We start from the raw sequence: 24,217 nt of genomic DNA, 5'->3' as shown, positions 1-24,217 counted from the left end.
TTTTTTCGACCTAAAGCAGTGCAATAACTATCTTCCTCTCTCATCGAGTAAATATCTGATATGATTCCAAACATATCGGGGTAGACAAGTAAACGGCGTGTTTAAATAAATTAGTTTGTTAAGTTAGTTAAGTGAATAGTGACTAGTTTAGTGAATTTAATGTTAGAGTATAAAAAAATTAAGTAAGTAAGAAACATTGTGTTTAAATTCATCCCTCTGTTATATATAAATAAGAAAAAATAAACATTAAAATAATCCCACCTAATGTAAACTGAATTTAAACTGAAAATGTGAACAACAATTTTTTTTCTAACTTTCCCCTCTATATCCAAGCCACTATCTTCTTAGAACAGGCCCCCCAAAATATAACCTTTAGTTTAATTCTTAAATCCAATTGAAAAATTCTTTCTGGGACATCGATAAATGGATTATATGAACGCTAAACTAACGTGTTTTTATTGTAATCCTAAATTATTGTATTCCAAAATGGAGCAAATATGGAAATGCAACCAACATTTAGAAATATAGTACGTAGGAAAATTAAACAATGAATTTGGATTTGATTATTTGTCGTGAATCATCAAAAAAGTTGGTTACAGGTGGATTAATCTGTATCAATGTTAATGAGATCACCTGGTAATGTTTTTTAAAGAAAAAATATGCAACTAGAAATTTCTTTTCTCTCAATTTATCCAACACAATGAGAATTTTGGATTTTGTGTTAGTTAGTCCTAAAGTATCAGTTCATTTTTAGTTTTTTCTTGTTATATAAGAGGAGGCTAAATTCCTGAAACGTATCCGTTTTAAATGATATAAAATTGTTTATAAAGACTGGGTATTTGACTTGAATTGTTAAAAATATAAATAAAAATTGTATGCTTGCCAAATTTTTAACTTTCAATATAAAGAAAAAATTAAAATTCAATCGCTATTTTTATTTGCAGGGCTCACCTTCTTCCTTATTAGGTAAGCAAAAGAGAAATAAGTAATACGCAAAATGTTCATTATTTTTTTTTTGACAAATCGTACGATTTTATTTTCAAAAAACCTGATCGAGATACAATGGAATGTTACTATAGATGTAATTAATAAAAACGTTTTTTTTTCTTTTCTTAATTTCAATCAAAATGATTGTACACAGCACAAATATAGAAAACTACCGATAATTATATCCAAAATGAAAATAATTATAATAAAAAGTCGACTGCTTCATTTAAATTTATATGCGATTGGTATTATGGTGGTTTCTTCTCAAAGTAGTATGAATAAGATATTGATGGGAGATAAGGAGACAAAAATGAGGGGCAAACATCAATAATAAAATAAAAAATAAAGTAATTGTTATAGATATTGTGATAATAATATATTACTATGAACAAATAATAAGAGATCGTGAAGAAAGAATGACCAGAAAAACAATTGAGGCAGGTAAACAAAGCTCAAAGCAAAGAGGAAAAGTAATAAATATAATGAGACAAAATGAAATGAAGATTTTTGAAAATTTGAGAAATATTTGACAAAATTTTGTTCTGTCACCGTTTTTTATCCATTAAATTATTTCTCATGTGTTTCATTACAGAGAGATAAGAATTTTACTGAAAATATTTGACAAAATTTTGTTCTTTAATGTTATTTGTATCAGAATCAATTATTTGTGATAGTTTTTTTAAACAGATTATCTAGATTTGAAAGGAAGAATATTTTGAAGCTTTTTGGAAAAAATTAGTAATTTCCTTTTCCATTGTACAGCTTCTAGTATATATAGAACCACTTAAAAGTGCTTAAAATATAAAACTTTGTTTTCGCTCTATTATTTCTTATGTTTTCCAAAATAGTGACATTATTAATGGCAATTTGTACCCTTTTTATAGAAAAAAACATATATTTTAAATCAAAATGAGGCAAACAAGAAAAATTGATTTAGATAGTATGATACTAATATAGTAAAAAAACTTAAATTAGGATGAACAATAAATAAGAATGATCGAAGAAAGAATATTCAGAAAAACAATTGAGGAAGATAAACGAAGCACAAAGCAAAATCGAAGAGAATATTGAGAAAATAAGACAAAAGGAAGATTTTCGAAGAAAATGGAAAAAATGGGTTGAAGAGGACATGGGACAACCCAACGCCTAAATGCGCTAAGAAGAAGAATTTTACTGAAAATATTTGACAAAATTTTGTTCTTGAATGATATTTCTATCAAAAATCAATTTTTTGTGATAGTTTTTTATTCAGATAATCTAAATTTGAAAGAAAGAATATTTTGAAACTTTTTGGAAAAAATTAGGAATTTTCTTTTCTATTGTACAGCTTCTGGTGTATGTAAAATCACTTAAAAGTGCTCTAAAATATGGAACTTTGTTTCCACTCTATCATTTTTTATGGTTTCCACTATAGAGACGTTATTCATGGCAATTTGCGCCCTTTTTATAGGAACAACACATATTTTCAATCAAAATGGAGCAAACAAAAAAATTGATTTAGATATGATCGAAGAAAGAATAATCAGAAAAGCAAATCAAAATGAAGAAGTCAACTTTGAAACTCGACAATATTTTTCCAAAGTTATTTAAATATATACTTTAGACTAGATCTAATACTGCGAATATTATATCAACAATATTTTCTTCATAAATATCATAATGAAAAGAAAATAAAATGTAAAAATTGGAAAAAAATAAAGTTATTGACTACACATTTTATTTTTGACATAATTAAGATTATTATCATTCAATTCATTCAACTAAATTTTGAAAATTCAACTTTTTCATACAAATTTCTTTTTAAGAAAAATTACTAAAATTTTCCGAATAGTGATTGGAATTGCGTATTCAAAGTAAAATTGAATTTTCAAAAATCTCACGGTTTAGGCCTACTTTATCAATTCAAACAATCACATTTAATGGAAGAACTCAAATAATTTTAAACGTTAAAAAAATATATACATAAAAACTTATTTTGTACTACAAGGTGTTTCAAAATTGTTTGACAATCAACGTTAGACCGTTCAGACTTTCAATTGACCATATTATTTTAATAAAAACAGACATCGAACGGTAGACAATTAGAGATATATAGAGTCCAAAGAAACTATAGAGACAAAATTTTAAAAAAGTACATTTAATACAAGTTGTCTCAAAACAAAATTCACCTTTGTATCGCTTATTGCGTGAAATCAGCTATTTGGAGGGGCGCGATAGATATGTCAATCGGTAAGCAAGGGAATTTAGTCGCTATGGAACGTTTTTCGAGAGCGGATAGTGCGTGTGTAATTCAGTGACTGTGCGCGTAGTAAATTCTGCAATGTTCGTTACTTAAATGATGCCAGGCGCTCGACTGATTGGAAAATGAGTCGAGAAGATTGTAAGAAACCGGATCAACAATAGATAAACCAAAATCCGTCTATAACGGTCGAAAACGTGGAAATTGTTCGTTTCGAGCATGATTTGTCTATTCGGCAGCGTGTTGTTGCTTTAAATGTGCATAGATGATCTTTTTTTCGCATTGTAAACAAAGATTTTACATAAAATTCAGTTGTTGCAAGAATTGGAGCCTTAGGCTGCGCAGCTTCGTAAGCTAACATCTTGTTTTCTGGTAAAACTCATTTTCATCTTAATGGACAGGTCAACAAGCAAAGTTACCGCTACTAGAGTGCAACCAATTCAAAACACAAACATTAGAAACCACTACATTCGCTTCAAGTGACCGTATTGCTTGCGATGTCGGCACGAGGGATTATAGGCCCTTACTTTTTTGAGGGTAAAAAGGGGCTAAGTTCGAATTTCTGGAACTGTTAGTGATCTTCATACTGAACATACAGTTAACACTACCATTCACAATGACACTGTCTGACGTGAACAGTTTATCTTCAGTCTCTGAAGACGATAACTTAGTTATCGAAACGCGCGTCAGTGTAATTTTGTTGGTGTAGTGGTAGTGCCAACAGTGTGTTCAGTATGAAAGGGGGCGTAGAGCTACAGTAAAGTTAAAGCGTTAAATTCGTTCCTGAACTAGAAAATGTTAATGGTTATAACCAAAGAACATGGTTCCAGCAGGACGTAGTAACATCACACACGTCCACGAGTTAATGAAATTTTTCCTATCGAATGGATCTCCAGGAGAAGTGATATAAGTTGGCTTCCATGTAGTACCGATTTACCACTTATGGACTTTTTCCTTTGGGGTTATGTTGAATCTAAAGTTTGCGCTAACAAATCGACACTTAAAAGAAAATATACGCCACGAAATGGCAGCCATCACGGAGAATATCTTCCGAGCCGTTATAGACGATTTTAGTGCTTGATTTAGGGACCATTTATAAACACTAAGGCTCGCGTTGAGACATGTCTAATTTTTATGTTCGACGCTCGCGTTCCAGCGTCTAGCCAATGAAAACTGTTATACAGGTATGAACAGTAGTAACAACCACATTTAACTATTTTATTTTTCTGTTGTGCCGTATCTTGATAATATTTGTGTTAGGAAATCAATTCCCAAGCGATGTATTATTATCTGCGACAAACATTTTTTTCAATACATTCTTTACTTTTCTTCAAATGTAATTTATTTTCAGACACCTTGTATATGATTAGAAGGTAGTGGATAATATGGAATTTTTGAAAATTAATGTTAATTTATGTGGAAGAATACATGTGGAAATAGAATGTTTAATAAGCTGTATCAGAGGTACGTACTGCTATTTAAAAAAATATATTTTTATAACAAAATCTGTCTAGAAATATTTGAAATTATATTGTTTTGTCTAAATACCATCAATTCGTAGATTAAACTGTATACTGTTTACTCTTTTTATGGTCAATTAAAAAACAAACATAAAAATACGTAACAAGGGGTGTATAACATACAAAAAATTCAATATCAATCTTGAACTCCGACATCCAAGATAAATTGAACAATAATATTATTTTTATTCCATTTTTGTTTTTTTTTTGATTTTCAAAACTATTTACATTACATCAGTCTTCGGGCTTACTTCATTATATTTAAAGCGATTCTTTTGGAAAATTGCACTGTTACTTCCTTTTTTGTTTAAAAATTAATAAAATTGATCTTTTTAGGTTATAATTGTATTCAAAATAATAAACTATAGAATTTTTTTGACTTTCATACTACTATACTTTGGCTAAAAAATGTTGACTAATAGTTCAATTCTTGAAATTCAGTTCATGTTTTGTGTTAATATATTTTATTGAAGATGAGGTAGGTTTCCATCTTATCCAATATTAATATCAACTATAAAATGATTTACGGGGGTGGTTCAAATATAAAACGAAATATTTGAATACACGCGCGCAAAATTTAGTGTCTTAAAATTGGCTGTACTGGATTTTTCGAAGCGCAGGGACCACAGATCATCTATATTTAGATGTTATTTGTTCTAAACATATAAGTAATACTTCAATATGAACAATTTCTATAAGTGAAAGCTCTTCCGTCTAAGGAAGAATGAGAACGGTTTCTCGATCCTCCGAGAATCCAGCTCGGTTCTGCGCATTCTCAAGCATGCGCTATATAGATAAAGTGTCTCGAACGAGAGAGAAAATGAATATTGTCGGCACCGTAACGTAGGGACGTTTTTTCCCATACCAACTGTCCAGACAGGAGTATTACATATATGGTTCTAACCAAATCGACGTCGACTGTGGATCTGAAAAATTTATCTGCCTAAAGCTCTAACCAAATACTCCTAACAGCCCTACAATTACTAGGGATTCTCCCTAAAAAAGTTTTATTATTCATAAAATAAATAATTAAATATTTTTAAATGAATAATACATTAAAAATAACTAAATATCATTAAACAATTAATTTTAAGCAATCAATAATTTCACTTCACAATATCATTTTTTCAAATTCTTTATTCTTAAATTATCAAAAATTCAAAGTAACAAATCTTTTTCTTCAGATTATGGTTTTTTAATATCCTACATATTGACTTGAACAATTTCCCATACTATTACACATTTATTTTGCTTAATTTGAAGTAAAAAATAAATATTTGAAATAATAAAAAAAGTTTTCCCCCGAAACTCTTAAGTTGGAAACTCTGGCGTATGAGCTTGAACTACTAAGTTGGCATTTTACATAAGTTACTGTCAAATTTGAATTTTACTAATGGCGCGCGATTTAAATTATTTGAGGTTACCAACTAACTAACTTTCGAATCTATGTTTTTGTTAATGATATTTCTCAAAATGACTCAAAAAAGATGAAATTTTGAAAACTATTATGAAAAATATGATAAAGTTGGAAATTTATTAGTTGTAATCTTGTTATTGTAATAGCAATTTTCTCTTTACTCCGAGGGTAAAAATATGAGAAAGTTTAGAAAAACAAAAATAGATTTCGACGTACGAAATGCGATCATGAACTTATATAAAAGATGTGAACCATGTTATTAGTAAAAGCCTAATTTTTGAGGCTTTCCTAACCACAGAAGGAGTAAGATAATAAATATCTGCTCAGCAAATTCAGAAAATATATGTTGGATATAAAAACTTGCAGTGAAAATATGTGAAGGAGCATGCGGAGCTCCAGATCCACTGTTACCGATGAAAACGTCGACGCTGTAGAAAAGCTCCTTTTGGAAGTACGTGAAATGGCTGAAGAATTGGGCATCAGCACAGGTAGTATTGAACAAATAATTCATGAACGGCTCGGTTACCGCAAACTTTCAGCTAGATAGGTGCCAAGACTTCTGAATTTTGAGCAGATATTCACACGTTGGGAAGTTTGCTCGCATCTCCCGCAGCGGTATGAAGAGGAAGATGGAAATTTATTGCACCGAATAGCCACTACAGACCAGACTTGGGTTCACCATTACCTTCGGGAGAGTAAACGCGCGTCTATTGATTGGAGAAGACGAAGGCGTGCCAGTTAAAGTTGAACACTGTCAGCGGGAAAGGTGTTGTGTACCGTATTTTGGGACATGAGAAGAGTTTTAAAGTAACGTCCTAAAAAACACGGTGAAACCTGTCTACAGATCAAAACGACGTGATATTCCAATCCATAGTGCGATATTTGTGCAAGACAACGCCAGACCGCATACAGCTTGACTTGCGATGGAAGCATTAGGTTAGGAAACAACATTCTTATAGTCCCGATATGTTACCTTGCGACTTTTATCTATTTTGTCCATTGAAAGAGGCTCTTGGCTTACTGCGATTCGAAAGCGAGGTAAAATCCTTCGTGCTCGAATGGTTACGTATCAGGCCGAAAGTTTTTTACGAAAAAGACATCCGAAAGCTTCAAGAGAGGTGGGAAAAAACGCGTGGAGTGTAACGGAAAAGATCCAGAAACACTATCAGATTTCAGAAAGAGTTCAGCTCTGTAGTTAAAAAAAATTTCATTATATACACAAAAATTATCGCATTACTGGTATTTTTAATACTCAATTTTAGTTTTTTTGGGACAATCTGTATATGTATCAACTTAATAGATATTTCTGGTTTCTTATCATGGGCAAAAATATCACAATTTCTTTCAAAATTTTTTGGAAGCAGAAATGCTCGAGTAAATCATTTCTGTCTTGGAGAATGCAATGAGTTATAGAACTTTCTAAGCAAATTATGTTATTGTATCGTGAAAATTTGAATTTATTTTGTTAATAATGGATGTGCTTCACCGTTTAACAAGACATGTGACGAATGAAGAAGCCGCTAGTGTCATCGCGCTCATACAAGATGGCCACAGTCAAAGATACGTCGCCGGAGTAATTGGAGTTCAACAAAGCACCATATCCAAAGTTGTTATTCGCTACCAAGAAACAGGGCAGCTAACCAGAAGACCCAGACAAGGCCGCGGAAGGGTATCTTCGATAGTAAATGATCGTTATTTGAGGTTAACTGCTCGTAATGTCCGAATAAACCTACAAACAGTTCGAAATAAGCTGAAAGAAGTAGGTATACGAGCCAGAGTGTCAGCTAGAGGTCCACGTCTTACCAGAGAACATCGAGTAGCAAGTTTGGAATTTGCTCGAGAACACGCAAATTGGAATATCCAAGATTGGTCCAGTATTTTATTCACAAATGAATCAAGATTTTGTCTGTATTCATCAGATAGGCGTGTACCAGTTTATAGGCGACATGGTGAACGGACGATCAGGTTAATTTTTGTCAAACCGAAAGATTTGGTGGTGGCTCTATCATGGTTTGGGAAGGAATTTCTTTCGAGGGTCGCACGGAGTTAGTACCAGTGATTGATGAAAGACTAAATGCTGACAGGTACATAACCAATATCCTAGAAATCTATGTAGTGGCCTATATGCCTCATATCGGAGACAACTCTGTGCTAATGCACGATAATGCTCGTCCACACGCTGGTTCGGCAGTACTTAAAAGAGGTCGAGATACCCACCCTGAATTGGCCTGCACGTAGCCCGGACCTTAACCCAATAGAGCCTGTCTGGGACCATCTAGGATGGCAAATTCAGCAACATCCGGCACCAAAATGTTCAACTTCTGGGAAAACATACCGCAAGGATACGTCCAGAGCCTGTTTAGAAGCCTTCCAAGACGAATGGAAGCTGTAATTAGAGCGAGGAGAGGCAACACACCCTATTAGAAATTCATTGGCTGGTTTTAGTTAAGCACCGTCCATTTTTTTGTATAGATGTTTTGTACAATTTTTTTGATATTTTCTATGTTTTGGTAAATCAAATTTTTTGTCCTCTGTAGATTAAACTGATATAAAATAAATGTTGCAAACGGCGTATCTATTGGTGTTTTATTTCGTAATAATAATAAAATTCGAAAAACGGGCAACACATTGAAAATATTTAAAAAATGATGAGAGATGCGATAAATTTTGTGGGGTGTATATTTGAACCACCCTTTTAGTTCACTTGTACTTTTATTTTCCATTTTTCAAATTCACTTCAATATTAATATCAACTTTGTTATTATCTATTACCAACATTTCTGAACAAAACTGAGATTTACTTATTATTTTTGAAAAATATGACGCATATGGTAACAAACCATATAAGACAAACAAAGAGATCTTTGAGAATCTGTATTAAAGAACAATTTACTCATGAGCTTTGGGCACAAAAAAATAATAATCGGAGTTTTTAGGCGAAAAAATATTTTTTTAATGGAATTGTTAGGTGGCAAATATTAGAATGCGAAAACCTATTCACATTTTTTTTATTTTTAAGAGTATGTGCCAATATATGTTGAGAAGTAACAGCAAATTTTTCAAATATTGTTAAAGTTATATTAGAGAAGACAGGAATATTTATTTTTAATGTAAAATCGTTAAAAACGGTTACAGACCAATCGCAAAACTTCACACATTTTTGGCACCAATCGTTTAGCACGTTTTTCCTTTTAAATTTTGATTAATAACAAAAAATATCGAATGTCTCAAACAATTACATATATCTGAATAAATTATTTTTTTTTGAGTCAATAATCTTACCGGCAGAATTCTAATATCTGCGATTTTCTTTCTTTCAAATTCCCTCATATTTTCAAAAGCTTTACGGATCTAAGTGAAAATAAAATAAAGGAACATGATATTTTTTCTATGAATTTTGGTTGGGACATTTCGATATGTATATATAACAATTAAGGAAGTTTAACATTTGGTTCTATCGTGCTTATACAGTGTCGATTTAAAAATAAGTGCAAAATATTTTGAAAGATTCGTAAAATTCAGTATGAATCAGTTTAAGTGACAAAATAAATTATATACACTGTGGCTGGAAAAAGTTACTACCCCATACGATTTAATCTGTCTCACGGTCAATTTCCAGTATAACCCCATTTTTTCAATCTATTCCTACCATTGTAACATGCCATTCAGCTACATTGTTCCTCAAATATTTTTAATATCCTTTTGTTAACGTATTGTGACTAATTAGTTACTTCCGATTCAATTATAAAGTTTTTAAAGAAATTAATTCGTTGTTGACGTTCAAATCCATTCGAAGAATTCAATAAATCTCAGCGTCGATTTTAAAACGTCCTCTATCTACGGTCCTCAAGCCCTACTAAAGATTATAATCAGTTTCTTATACTTGCTGGTAAGTCATTCTAATATCTTTTTAACCAGATCTAGTTTCTTCTTTAGTAATGTGTTCCCTTTTCCTTTCTTATTTTATTTTTTTCCGTTGTTCTACAATTGTCAGATTGAAGTTAACTGTAACCAAAGAACGAAGCGGAGAACCACAACATCAAAACCATCCACAACAACTTGGAACTCAGTTGAGAACTGCAACCATCCTGATTTTCCATAGATAAGTCCCTGTTTTTATCTTCAAATGCCGACCGTCGTTGCGCAACGTATTGTCATTGGTTTTTTTTTTGTGTGAAAAGGCATTAAAAACAAGGAAATTCTTTTCGGCGTTTACGAAATCAATATCATCAAAATCATCGTCGCGTAGAACAACTCATTTTGATTAGGTTAGGTTGAATGTTCTAAAAATCTCTGCTGAACTCGGCATTAGTATTGATAATTTTGAGCAAAACCTCATACATACATGACGTAATACAAGGCGGAGGGGGACGATGTTTTTTAAAGCGAATCTTCAGTACAGACGAAACTTGGAGGAAGGAGCGAATACGACCAAGACCACGGGTAAGATTATGTGTACTGTATTCTGAGACTGACGGGAAGTGTCAAAGTAATTCTTCAAAAACTTCCGGAGAGGTAAACTAAAACAATGATCAGTGCGTGATCAGCACGTGAACATCCCGACCGGAACACGGCTAGATTGAAAAACAACGTACCTAGGGCACATCATGCGAAACAACAAATATAAATTTTTGCACCTGCTGATCGAAGGTAAAATTGAAGGAAAGAGAGGGATCGGAAGGAAGAAAATGTCTTGGCTGCGAAACATCAGGCAGTGGACAGGACTACAATCCTTAATACACACCACAAGAAATAGGGAAGCGATGGAAAATGTTATCGCTAACGTCCATTAGTGGATATGCATTGAAAGAAGATGTAATTGTTTCTAAAAGGGAATAATAAACTATTCAAGAGTTCGAAATAATAATTTCCATTATAATATTCGAAAAGCTAGGAGTCTCGTGTGACTTTATTTGTATTGAATGCATCAAAATAAAACTGTGAACAACAATGAAGAAAAATTATGCGATGATGCAACTTTACTAAAATTCAGTTACTTCAAGTTGCAGTTGATTTTTTTCCAATACAGTATATTCCCCTAGTGTTTTAATTATTTCGTCTTTTGTCAATTTTAAACTGATTGTACTGATGAATCAAATAAATTTCTTATGAATATCTTGAGCTAATATATTGATCACAAAATTTGTCTAGCGATGTTTTCTTTTTGTTTCACATCTTAAGTAGTGTTTTTCAGTCATGGGGTAAGAGTTGAATGGTAAAATACATAAACAGTGAGTTTTATATATGGAACGCCTCAATTATCTCGAAAACACGATTTTTATAAATTTTTCTGCGCAAAAGTCTTCTGATACGAAGGTATTATGGTGGTATTTACATTATTTTGTTATTTCAAATAGATCACCCTGTAGATTTTTCGCTTTTCGAAATCCTTAATAATTATCAATTTTCACAAGACACGTGTAATATTTTCAATAATTTATATCCTAACCGAAATCCCATAACAAGATTTACTGTCAGTTAATTAGTGAAGAAGTTTAACGAAATTGGTTTAATAAAAGATTTATCCGAATCAGAGTGCAGAAAAACTGCATCAACTGAAAACAAATCTTTAGATGTTTGTGTCCTATTAGAAGACTATCCACACTAGAGTACTAGACAAATATCCAGAGAACTTGATATTTCGCAAACATCCGTAATGAAAAATTCCATCCATACAAAGTTACGTTGGTGCAAGAGTTGACAGATGACTATTTTGATAAACGTGAAGAGTTTGCAGACCTGATGATGGAAAAAACGATCCAAAAGTAATGTTATTATTTGCGATGAGGCCACTTTTTGTATTGATGGAAACGTGAACGGCATAATTCTAGATACTGGTCATGTAACAATCCTCGTGGGATGCGTGAATTCCACACCCAATATCCCGAAAAACTGAATGTATGGGCTGGAATAATAGGCGACAAAGTAATTGGTCCCTTTTTCATTGAGGTTTACTAAAATGGTCCGGCGTATTTAGATTTATTGGAAAATAGTATTATACATGAGTTGGCTCGGATATTTCCAAATCCAACTAAGTTTCTTCAATTACATTTAAAAAAAACTTTAATATTAGAAATTTTCAGACAATAACAATATCCCAAACGACAATATTTGGCTACAACAAGATGGTGTTTCACCTCACTATGCATGTGTGGTGAGGCAATACCTAAATAATATGTTTCACAGAAGATAGATTGGAAGACGTGGTTTTATCGAATGGCCTCCGCGATCACCCGACATGAATTCTTTAGACTATTTCCTGTGGAGTCATTTAAAAAACATCGTTTATAAAACAAAACCTGTCAATATTAAGGAATTACAAGATAGGATTACCACAGAGATAAGAAGATTTGAGCAGTTAGGGATGTTGCAAAATGTATTGCAAAGTTTTAAAAATCGCATGGCTTGTTGTATGAATGTTGATGAACAACATTTTGAGCATCTGCTGTAATCGCCTTTGCTTTATGTTTTCTAAAATTCGTAAATTTTCTATTTCACAAATGCGGATCCACTTCTAACATGACACAAACATTTGAAGATTTGTTTTCAGTTGATGCAGTTTTTCTGCGCTCTAATGTGGATAAATATTTTACTGCACCAGTTTCGTTAAACTTTTTACTAATTTACTGACAGTAGATATTGTTATGGGATTTCGGTTAGGATATAAATTATTAAAGAATATTCAAATTAAACGAGTTTATTCAAGCGTATTTCGAGCGTATTCCGAGATAATTTAGGCGTTCCATACATAAAACTCACTCTATCAAATCAAAATATTGGTACAGGAATGATATTATTTTGGATCAAATCATCTGTTAAATAAAATAACGGAAATATGATGTAGGAAAAAATTTTACCATTACATTTTTTTTCCTAATAGCCAGAAATAGTAGATTAATACTTTCGTGTTGTATTTATTGATTTAAAAAAACACTAAAATTCTAGTAAAGGAATCCAAAATCGTTCCACCATTTACGAAAACATCGACTCGAACTAGAGGTTAACTAGATTATATTTTATGGTTATAAACTTTGTCACACGCATTGCACCTATTACGTATTCTGTTCAATAATACATTTTATTTATAAATAATACCTGAAAATACCAAATGTGAACATGTAATTAAAGATGCAACTTTGGCATTATTTTAACTCGAAGAAGAAATCGAGTTTTTTCGCAGGTGTTTCACTGGTGGACTCATAATCGCGGAGCGATAAGCCATTTCATATAGGGATAGATACTGATCCCAATCTCTCTGGTGGCTGGAAACTACTGTTTACAGATATCTGCTAATGGTCCTGTTACGATACGGGGATGTGCTATGTAAGTTTCGGGATATGGCAACACTGATTTCAATACGGAGGTCGGCATAAGTCGAAAAATCGGTATAATTCTAGTAACGCTCATAAGTTTGTCAACGCTGTCGAAAAAGATTAAAAAGAACCTTGTTCGTGCTTTAGAGTTGTGTCTATGTCATGATTGCAGGTCAAGAAGACGCGTTTTCAGAATAACCAATACAAGTTTACGCTTCAAGAATAAGTTTTTCAACAACAATTTCCGAACTCGCCGCTACCAAATCGTTCAAACGTGTGGAAAACGTATCATAAAATCTTAAAAACGGGCTCTGTTGCCGACGCAATGCGTTCTGAACGACCGGTATTTGTAACAACTAAAGAAAATATGGAAACAGTGGCACTGACGTTTATTCAGGAGTCAAACCAATTTACAGTGCGGCTATCGGGAGAAATTCAAATATCCGATCGTTTTTTACAAAATTTACCGTCTGCGTCTCCTCCACGCACTTCAAGAGGAACATTTCGGTCGATTGGAATTTAGTGGATGCAGTCTGGATGATCCGCAGTTCCAGCATTACGTTTTGTAATCGGATGAAACCAACTTCAAGCTGAACGGTACGATTAATCGGCATAACTGCGTGTACTGGAACGACCAGATTCCTCACGTCTACATTGATAAAGAATTAACCCTGCTCGGAGTGTGGGTATGTACGTAGTTATCCATGTGGGAGGTCTCGTCGGTCTGTACTTTTTTGAGGGTGACGTGACGGGTCAAAGTTATCTAGAAATACTCGAAGATTTTGTAAAAGGACATCAATCCAATACTGACGAACATTCGTCATTTCATGCAGGATGGAGCTTTTTCCCACGACGAATTGTGTGCGAGAATATTTATTTTGGATAATGGATAGACAGATGAGGATCGGCTGGCTCGCACAGTCAAGTGAACTAACACTCTGTGATGTTTTCAATAACTTCATTTTTAATGCACATTTGTTGTCTGACTCATGCCGACTTCTGTATGTTAAATCTGCCTTTGACATCGTAAAATTTGATATATTTAATGGTGAACTTGTTGTCATACGAAAGCTGTTTTCTTGAAACATTCATCTTGGTCAAAAAATGACTTTCGAAGTGAATTAAACCAACAGCAGTGTGGCCATCAACTCCCTTCGACTTAGAAAACATCGACCTGTACGTAAACTGAGAGATCGTCATATGGGATACCTTGAGATTGAGGCAAATTGACCGGCCCTACATTCAATATTGCATGAACATTTGGCCGTCTGTTCGCGTTGGATCGTGATAAAATCGTGACAGACGACGAATCGTGGATCTATGTGTATAAATTCGAGACTAAATAACAATCGACTGCGTGGGTATTTCAAATCGAGCTAAATACAACAAAAGTTGTTCGTGCACAAAGCACTCTGAAGCAAATGGACGCCTGGTTTTTCGGAATAACCGGACATGTCGCCACGGTTCCATTAGAGCAATATTCTGAATGGTACACTAGCATTTGTTTGCCAGAAGTTTTCGAAAAAATCAGGAAAACCAATGGCAGAGGACGAATCGTTTTCCATTGTGACAATGCCAGCTCACACACATCAGTTACAACAAAAACGTTTTTGAACAGTCAAAACATGGAATTGATACCATACAATAATTGTTTGGCAACCAATTATGTCTTTTTATACACAGATCAAAAATAAATTACGATGTCAACGTTTTTATACACTTAAAGAAGCCGAGAGTAGAAACTCATTAGCGAGTGCTTTTGGTCAAGAAATGGCGTCTTGCATCATGCCAAGCGGCCTTAGCACACATTCAAAAAACCGATATCAATCAACAATTGATAAATTTCAATAAGAAAAAAATATATGACTAATATTATTAAACAGATTACGATGACGTAACCGTGCCCTATCAAAAAATCCTACAAAATATCGACATTAAAATCAAATCTGCGGCGAAACGTCGTTCTCGAAATCGTCTTCTAACAACGGCGGAGGTATATTAGTTACGTCGAACGCTTCCACAATTTCAAATCCTTCTTCGTCGCGTTCCATTCGCATTATATCCGAACCCGATTGCGAATCGTCTGGGTAGTAACCTTCCTCTATAGTTTCGGCGTATTGCATCAGACGATCGTCTTCGGTTAGAACGCTTTCGTATTGGAAACTAGACGCGATATCTTCCATATTTTTATTCCTCAGGTACTCGTTGTATTCCGTTAAACCGGATTCGTGTTCTACGAAATAATACTCGTCGACGTTTTGTTGTTCTTTTTCTAATCTAGCTCTACGTTGATTTTGTAATTGTTTCCTTCGCCTATATCCTCTTCTATCTCTATCGGATTTACTTTTGGGAGATTCCACGCTACTGGTGGAATCGTTTTCACTTGGAGGACTCTTTGCTTGACACACGTTTTTGGCCACGGGTTTTCTATGGGTCCTAGTTAATGGTACCGTAGCTGTTTTATAAGGAGGTACCGGGGAAGTACTCGCCAGTGGTGTAGATTCGGAACTCAAACTACTGGAATAATATGGTGAGCATTTCGATAACTTTATGGGAACTTTAACGGGTCGTTCTGTACTTTTTGTGGGTACATGTTTTTGTAAATACTTTTGTTTATCTTTATCGTAACGTTGTATGTGTACTGTTCGTTGTTCGACGGAACTACTAGATTTATCAGTATCGGATAAGTTTTGCGGTGGTATGACTATCGGTCTTTCAGTCGATTTCGAATAACATTTTACGTCGATTTTATTGGATAAACTCGTCGATAATAGAGCGAAATCTTCGCTCGGGATATTTTTAGGACTAGGTACTCCTTTTTGATCGACACCTAATGCAAATTCTTCAATATCTATACTAGATCCTAGTCTATTATGTTCTGTTATAGTAGGAAAGAAAGGTTTAGTTTCCGATGTGGACCATTCGCTAATATTTGACATTCTATCCGTTAAAGTACTATCACCAGTAGATGTCGAAGATAATTTTTGAAATTGTAGACCAGGACTATGTTGAGCTTTCAAAGTACTACTCGTGTTACTAGTAGACCAATCCGATATAGAATGAGCTATATCCGTTAAGGAGTTTTCGTCGCTTTTTAAACCGGAACTGCTTTTAGTAGTACCACTCGTACTAGATAAATTTTGAAATTTAACGGTATTAGTACTGTTCGACCATTCGGAAAGACTCAACGCTATAGACGTATCTTCGGAATGGGAACTATGAGTACATTTAGTAGGTTTAAGTGCAAACCTCACCGTACCATCTTCTAGATTAGTAGCCATGGAACTAGTACAATCCTCTTCCGAATAAGAACTTTTCGAACTCTTTTTATCGCTTTTATGCGAATGAGAAGAATCATCGGAAGCAGTACTTCTTCTCATAGCCGTAGGAGGTCTCAATTCGTGTTTACTACTATCTAGAGCGTCTACGAATACGTCATCGTTGAGATTAGATATATTCAAATCTTCATCGGAATTGGAACCTTGAGATTTCTTTTCCAATACTATTTTAATACCGCTTGGTCCTACGCTCAAACTATCCGACAGACTCTCGCTAATATTACTGATATTCTCGCAAGCTACATTTTCGTATGTGTGAGTTTTTTCGGTATCCGGATCGATAGTTCTGTTTTCGTTATCGGAATTCGAATCGTTGTCATAAATACTAACCGTACTAGAATCTACCACGACTTTAGAAGCTTCCTGAGGTGGTGTTATATAGAAAGTTTCCACTTTTCCTATTATAGGCTGTTCGATTACGCTAGAAGGCGGACTTGGCCATTGTTCGGAATCTTGACTTCGCAACGAACCCTTTAAGCCGAAAGTTCGTGGAATACTCTTAACGGGAGGCTTAAAAACTTGTGTAGTTTGTTGAGAAGTATCGCTACTAGGGAATTCGTGCATAGCTAGGAGTTTTTGACCTTGTTGCGGTATCTCAGGCAAGGGCCAATCTTCGCTCTCCTGGCTACTGGATCTTATATCTCTGATATCTTTTGATTCGGGCTCGAAGCATTCTTCGTCTATTATAGTATCGTCGGAACCTTGTCTTTTCAATCTTAATCCTCTTTCTGATGTTATAACCTCGATATCGTCCATCGATAGTTCGGCCATTTCGGCAGAAGTTCTTCTATCATCAGATATTTGTCTTTGGAGTAAACTAGCTAGATGCGGTAAAGGTTCTTGTTGTTTATCACTAGGTTTACTTAAATCGCTCAGTTTATCGTCTTCTTCTTTAGATTCGATGACGTGATTGGTTGGAGTTTTCTTCTCGTTTTCCGATACTCTCGCATTACTAGGCGATTCGGAACTGATACTAACTTGTGGATTACTAGAAGCTAGAGATTCGTCGTTTAGACTATCGCTTTGTGTGCTAGCTTTAGTGGAATCATCATCTATACTAGATTTTTCCGAATTGGTACTTCTTTCGGATATCCTAGATAAAGTTCTCGATATATAAGCCCCGCCGGTATAATTTTGGAATATGTCGGTGCTTGATAATCCTAAACCGGTCATGGTTGATAAAGGATAAGCGAAATTAGTCGAAAAGTTTGCCAGATCTTCTGGGAGCTCCGTATCGTCTTTGGTTGGAGTAACGTCGTTGTCTTTATAATAGATATCAGACATTGTCGAGTAATCACCCCCGATGGCGTCTTTACATATAAAATATTCTTTTTCTAAATCTTGATCGGGTGGTAATAGATTGTCTTCGAAACTTTCAGATCCTGAGCTTTCTAACGGGAAGGCTTTCCAAGTTGAACTCAATCCTTTAGGGATATCGTTCGATTTAGTACCTCGACAAGCTGCTCCTACACTTCCCGAACTAGATTCGGTATCTAAAGAATTTCTAGATTCGGTGGATAATCGTTCCGTTAGATATAGAGGTTTATCGAGATTGTTTCCATTTTTTCTTTTATCCGAAGTTGAATCATCTACGGAAGATTTATCCGCAGAAGATAATTTTTTGGTCAACTTCATCTGTAATCTTTGAGTTAGCTCCGAATCATTTGACCATTTTTCTTCGAAATTATATTTTTTATGAGTAGTAGGAATTTCTTCTTCTTTTATATTTTCTTGTATCGGTGTAAGATCTTTAGGTATATCGTTGGCTTCGTCAGAACTAGAATCGTCTAATTTAAGAGATGAGGATCCTTCGTCTATTGTAAACGCTCTACCTAATACACATATTCTAGGACTTCTCGGACTCCTAGGTGCTTCAGATTCCGACGGAGATCCTTTATCTAATAAATCTTTCGTTGTAAACGTTTCTATATGTTGACTAAAACCTATAGCTCTTCCGATTGCACAACTCGTACTGGAATCGTCGGTTTCTTTTACTTCCTTCGGAGAAATATCTTTTTCTCCGCTCGTCCACGATCCAGTATCGCTAGATTTGGATTGATCCGAGCTTCTTTTTAATAGATCTAATTTAGTTTTCGTTACGGCTGTTAATAAGTTGATACTATCAGGTTTTTTGAATTCCGTTTCGATATTTAAATTCTTATCCGGGGATTCTAAACTTATGTTATCGTAATCTAAGGATTCTTCGGTTCCGGCGTATTCTTCGCATTCCACCGTTATCCACGATCCGGTATCTTCGGATTTACTCCTTTCTATGCTCAATACGTTATATAGAGAATCTTTTTTATTTTCGGATAATGCGAGTAAGTTTTTATCGGTTTCACCTTTCAATTCGCTCACTTCGGTTAGCGATTCTTCTTCGCTAGTAATTCTTGCGAAATTTTCTGTTTGTTTTTCTCGTTTCTTTTCCAATTTCTTTTTTAGAAATTTGCTGACGGTGTTCGATGCTTTTTGCATATCAGCTATCAATTTCGCATCTTTTTCCGATTTATAGGAAGAATCTCCGGTAGATTCGTCTATATATTTTATATCTAACGATTCTCCTAGACTCATTTTTTCCATACTTTGAGAATCCGATGAACTCTTACTCAAATCTGGAGGTTTAGGGTAGGTGCGCTCCTCAAAAAAATCGTCGGATTCTCGAATTATTTCTATGTCTTGTAATTTTTTGTTTTGATCTTCCACTGATAACCATACGTCCAAAGTGGTACCTTTCAATATAATTTTGTCTTCGTCGCTAGAGACGTGCACGTCTGCTGTTACTGTTTCTTTCGTTCCTCCTATTTCCGGTGAATTTTCCTCCAAATCTTTATCTTGAATACTTTTTATTGTTTCCGGTTTAAAATCGAATTCGTTGGTGGTGGATTGTTGTGAGTTTTGATGACTAGTTTCTAGATCTAGACTTTTACCTAAGCGAGTTAAAGTTTTAGTTTCGACTTCGCTTATATTGAGATCTAGGCTTTTGGTTAGTTTTTCGCCCATTTTTTTGTCCAATTTTTTCGGAGATTTCGTGATTATTATCGCTTCTTCTAGACTCACGCTTGGTTCTATTGTATTTATACTTATTTCCAATTTACCCCCTCGTTCTCTTACCATTTCTTCGACTTGAGGAAATACTGGTAGGACGTCTTTAACCGGGCTCTTTAATGTTTTTGTTTGTTGTATGGCTATTTCGTATAATAATTGTTGTTTTTCTATCCTCTTAGCGATATCGGGTTCGGCTTCTTCTTGGGACTTTGTTCTTTCTTTACTACCGATTCTTTTTAATTCTAATTTTTCTAATGATCGAGCTTTTTCTTTTGGTGCCGTTTTCTTTGTAACTTCCAGTTCTTGACTTTTCGTTCGCTTTACTTCGGGTAATGTTAGGGAATTTTGAGCGGATAAAGATTTTTGTTCGACTTTTTCAGTTTTAGTTGCTCCTTCGATAGAAGAAGCTTTTTGAACAGGTCTAATAGTTTTAGGACTGCCCGGTTTGATGGTCGTTTTGGTTTTAACGCTCGACGGTTTCGGAACAACTTTATCTTTACTTGTTGTTTTTGTAGGCGGTTTCGCTCTTATTACTTTTTGAGGTTGTTTAGCTTGTAAAGTCGTTTTAGAAGATTTCTTTGCTTTAACTTGATTTACATCTGGTACTATTTGATCGCGTTCTTTTTCTTTAATACTAATTTTAGATTCCTCTTTTTTCACGTCTGGTAATTTTGGTAAGGGTTTAGAAATTCGAGGTAATTCCGGTAAAGGTTTATTAGGTGCTTCGTCTTCTGAAGATTTTTTTGTTTTACCATCATCTGTATCGGATCTTTCTTCAGTGGATTTATCGCTGATTAAATAATTTTCTAATCCGCTATCTTTATCGGTTAATTGTTGATCTTCTTCGGCTACGGTATCGTCTTTACTAGAAAAAGCGTTAAGTGGCGGTAATCTACTAACAGCTATTACCGGGGCGTCTAAACTTTTAGCTCTTCTTCCGGCTATAGGTGATTCTAGAGCTTGTTGTTTTTGTAATAAAGAGAAAGCGGAGCCTTCGGATAAATTTAGACGAGCGTGTGCGAAAAGTACTGGACTCTGTCCCTGTTTTCTTAAACTAGGCGATGGTATTTCGGTTATTCTAGTTTTCGAAGGCACTTGTAGATTCTTCAAATCGTTTTCTATTTCGGCTTGTAATAATTTCTTTTCTTCTTCTCGTTTTATTTCATCGTTTATCGTAATCAATTCCTTATCGGTCGAATAGTCTTCTTTTATCGTTTCGTCAATGTCCTGTTCTTCTACGGTAACGAGAGGTTCCGGAAGGGGATCGGTAAAAACTGGTTGTAGATCGGTTGTTTTTACATCGAAATCGTCTTCGGAACTGGGGATAGAAAACGATCTTTCCGATATTCTCCTGAGTTCAGTAGGTACGGCTTCTAAACCGTTTTCCGTTTTCTTATCTTTTTTCTTTCGAGATGTAGGAGGCGAACCTTCGACTTCTGTAGACGACATTGTATATTGCAAGTATTTTCTTTCGGATTCGAATTTAAGTATGGATTCCATTTCTTTTCTCATTTGCGGTGGGGAAAATTCGACTCTGGTCGGAGTGGCTTCGGCGCTTCCGAAAACGTCGTCAGAATCTAAAGATTCGTCGTCAGAGCTAAAAGATGTTATTCTAACTTTAGTTTTATTCGCTTTTCCTTTTTTTCCCGGTTGCATTCTAGGTTTGATTATCCTTTTAGGTTTTATATCGGTTTTTAATTTAGTTTTAGTTTTTTCCGCATCTTTTTTCGGTTCTAATTTCATAACGGGGAGTGTTTCTTCATTGATTTTCGATTCTTTCTTTGTAGATTTATCGATTTGAATGATAGTTTTTTGCGGGAGGACGCTTTCGGTTTTAGAACTAGTAGGAGAATCGCTCTCTATTTGACTCAATTTCGAATTCAAAGCTTCTAAAAGTACGGGGTCAATATGAGTTATGTCTCTTTTAGGGCTCGAAATATGTTGAACGGGTAATTGAGTCTTGTCAATTTCCAATGTTACAGGATCTATTTTAGATAAATCGATATTTTGTGTAAATAAAAATTGGGATTCCGACGGTTCAGGTTCTTGTTTACCGTTTAATTTTTTTGATTCGTCGATTTTTGATGTTTCTTTTACTTCTTTTTGTGTTTTATTCGGTTGTAGTTCGGTTTTTGGTTCGTCTTTTTTATTTACGCCGTTCATAACGTGTCGTTTATGTAAAATATAAGTGAGTTCTTCATCTTTAGGAGGTAAGTTTGTTAAATCCGATTGGGTTTTAGCGCCTAAAATTTCGAATTGACTTTTTGGTACTTCGAATTTGGTTTTTAAACCTTCTCCTTCTCTTTTGATGATATCGAAATGTCCGAATTCGGCGGTGGGCATTTCGAAGTGGGTATCTCTGTATTTCATAATAGGTGGCGCGCTGGGAATTTGTTTATATAAATAATCTTCGTCGCTGGATTCTGCTGGAGTTAAATCTATAGATTTTTGATGCATCAGTAGCATCCTTCTATTACTGGAGTTCAATCTTTGACGGGCTAAAGAGTTCGGATCGGATTTAGTGCGTTCGATAGGTTGGTGTAGTGGTAAATCGTGCGATATTCTAGGTTCTATTTCCATAAATATTTCCCTAAAAGATTTACGTTCGTCATTGTTTTTAATCATATCGATGTTAGGTACTACACTGAACGCATGATCCGAATCTAAACTATCTTGTAACGATTGGATTTTATCTTCGTCGAAACTGAATATGTTACTTTCGGATTCCGTGGATCTCTGGACGCTTTCTTGATGCGCGAACCAAACGGGATGTACGTCATCGGGCCAAATAGGTTCGGATTTGTGTCTTTCGTGGTCTACGGTATGGGATTTGTATGTTTTTTGCGTTCTCGGTACGGTGTTTTGTTCCAAATTCGATAGAAGACGATTTATTTTAATATTTTGTTCGGTTTCGACATTTTGTAGGCTTATAGAATGCACGTGACCAAAGTTACGATTTATTTCGGTGTTGTCGTGATTCGGTACTTTTTGTATACCGTAATTACGTTCGAAACTAATTTTCCTATCGTACGGATGTTGATAGGTAACGTTATCCATGAATCTGGAAGGGGCGTCGAAATATTCGCTCTTCGATTCGACGCTCGATGTTCTAGAATCCACGAAACCGTTTCGCGTATCCATTTTTTCGATACTCCTATTTCTACGTTCGGGTTTTTTCGTTTCGTGATCGGATCTAGATTCCTGGCTGGACGTTCGGTAACCGAAACCTCGTTCTCTGTTGGATTTTTTGAGACTTTCTCTACTAGATTTCGAAGTTTTGGATTCGAGGCTGGAATTTCTAGATATTTGTTTGAATTGTTTATAGTAGCTACCGTCGGATTTTCTAGGAAATATTTCCCGTGGAAAATCTCTTGGATCTTCGATCGTGAATAAATTTTGATGTACGTCGTTGCTACTTTTACATTTTTGTCTTTTATCTTGTTCAGATTCGCTGTCCGAAGGTAAATAATTATTAGAATCTAAACTACAGCTTCTAGTGTTGAAAGGTTTACGTTTTCGGTACTTGTTATATTCGCCCGAAGTACTGTAATCGTCGTCGGATTTTTCTATAAGTTCGTAGCTGTCGTGGGAGAGGTCGTCTTGTGAATCTCGAAGATCGTAATTACCGGGATCTTCGACGGATTCTTGGGAATACGAGGTAGTGCCTGGATAACTACTAGAATAAACTTTTTCGTCAGGCACCATAATGTCTTGGTGTATTTCTAAGCTACTATCGCGGGAACTAGCGCTATAAACGGGCCTATCATCATATCGCGTTACCGGGGACTCTAACTTACGCTCTTCGAAGCTTATAACTGCTTTTTCGAGAGGTTTCGGGGGCTGAGCTCTACGTTTAGCTTGACCTGTCTCTTCGAAGCTAAAATCGTAAAGATCTTTACAACTAGCGCTACGATGCCAAATTTGCCGTTTCGGATGTTCACTAACAGTTTTATAATCATAATCGGGAATTGTATCGATGATCTCGTGACCTAGATCATTTTGCGACTGCGTCTGAGAAGGATAATTGTTAGCGAAATTATGACTAGAGGGCGTCGGGGTAGTAGTTTGGATGCGAATGGTACCTGTGTCGGCTCTGTGAACAGCTGCGCGGACGGCGAGTGGCGAGCTGGTAATAGTGGGTCTCGAATGAAGCGGGCTCGTGGTCGCAGACTCCTCGGGAGAGCTCGTCGTCTGAGAGGGTCCCAGAATGGAAGGCCTGGTGTCGGGGACCGAGCTCCAGGACATAACTGTGCCGAGGTGGTGAGAGGCTGATATCGTCGTCGGAGAAACCGGTTGTAGTACCCCCGCATGCGCCGCCCCCATCGAACCCAGCGACGCCGAGAGTTTGGACACTTCCA

General features: G+C 35.2%; 1 protein-coding gene across 5 annotated transcripts in view; it reads right to left on the bottom strand.

Moving 5' to 3' along the window:
• Window positions 1–24,217, bottom strand: part of LOC130902486 (FERM, ARHGEF and pleckstrin domain-containing protein 1) — a 63,571-nt gene that overhangs the window by 8,133 nt on the left and 31,221 nt on the right. For 3 of the 5 annotated variants that reach the window (XM_057814671.1, XM_057814673.1, XM_057814672.1), the window contains exon 10: window positions 1,008–24,217. The exons of 1 other annotated variant lie outside the window; for it this stretch is intronic. In XM_057814671.1, the coding sequence (XP_057670654.1) occupies window positions 15,417–24,217 (8,801 nt within the window). In that variant the 3' untranslated portion in view covers window positions 1,008–15,416. Of the gene's footprint in view, window positions 1–1,007 lie in introns of those variants that run through there. One more of the 5 variants, XM_057814674.1, reaches the window with a different exon arrangement.

This window comes from Diorhabda carinulata, chromosome X (genome assembly GCF_026250575.1).
Source record: "Diorhabda carinulata isolate Delta chromosome X, icDioCari1.1, whole genome shotgun sequence".
Taxonomy (NCBI): domain Eukaryota; kingdom Metazoa; phylum Arthropoda; class Insecta; order Coleoptera; family Chrysomelidae; genus Diorhabda; species Diorhabda carinulata.
Note: the sequence above shows the minus strand (reverse complement) of the source record. Positions and strands in the feature narration are given on the sequence as shown.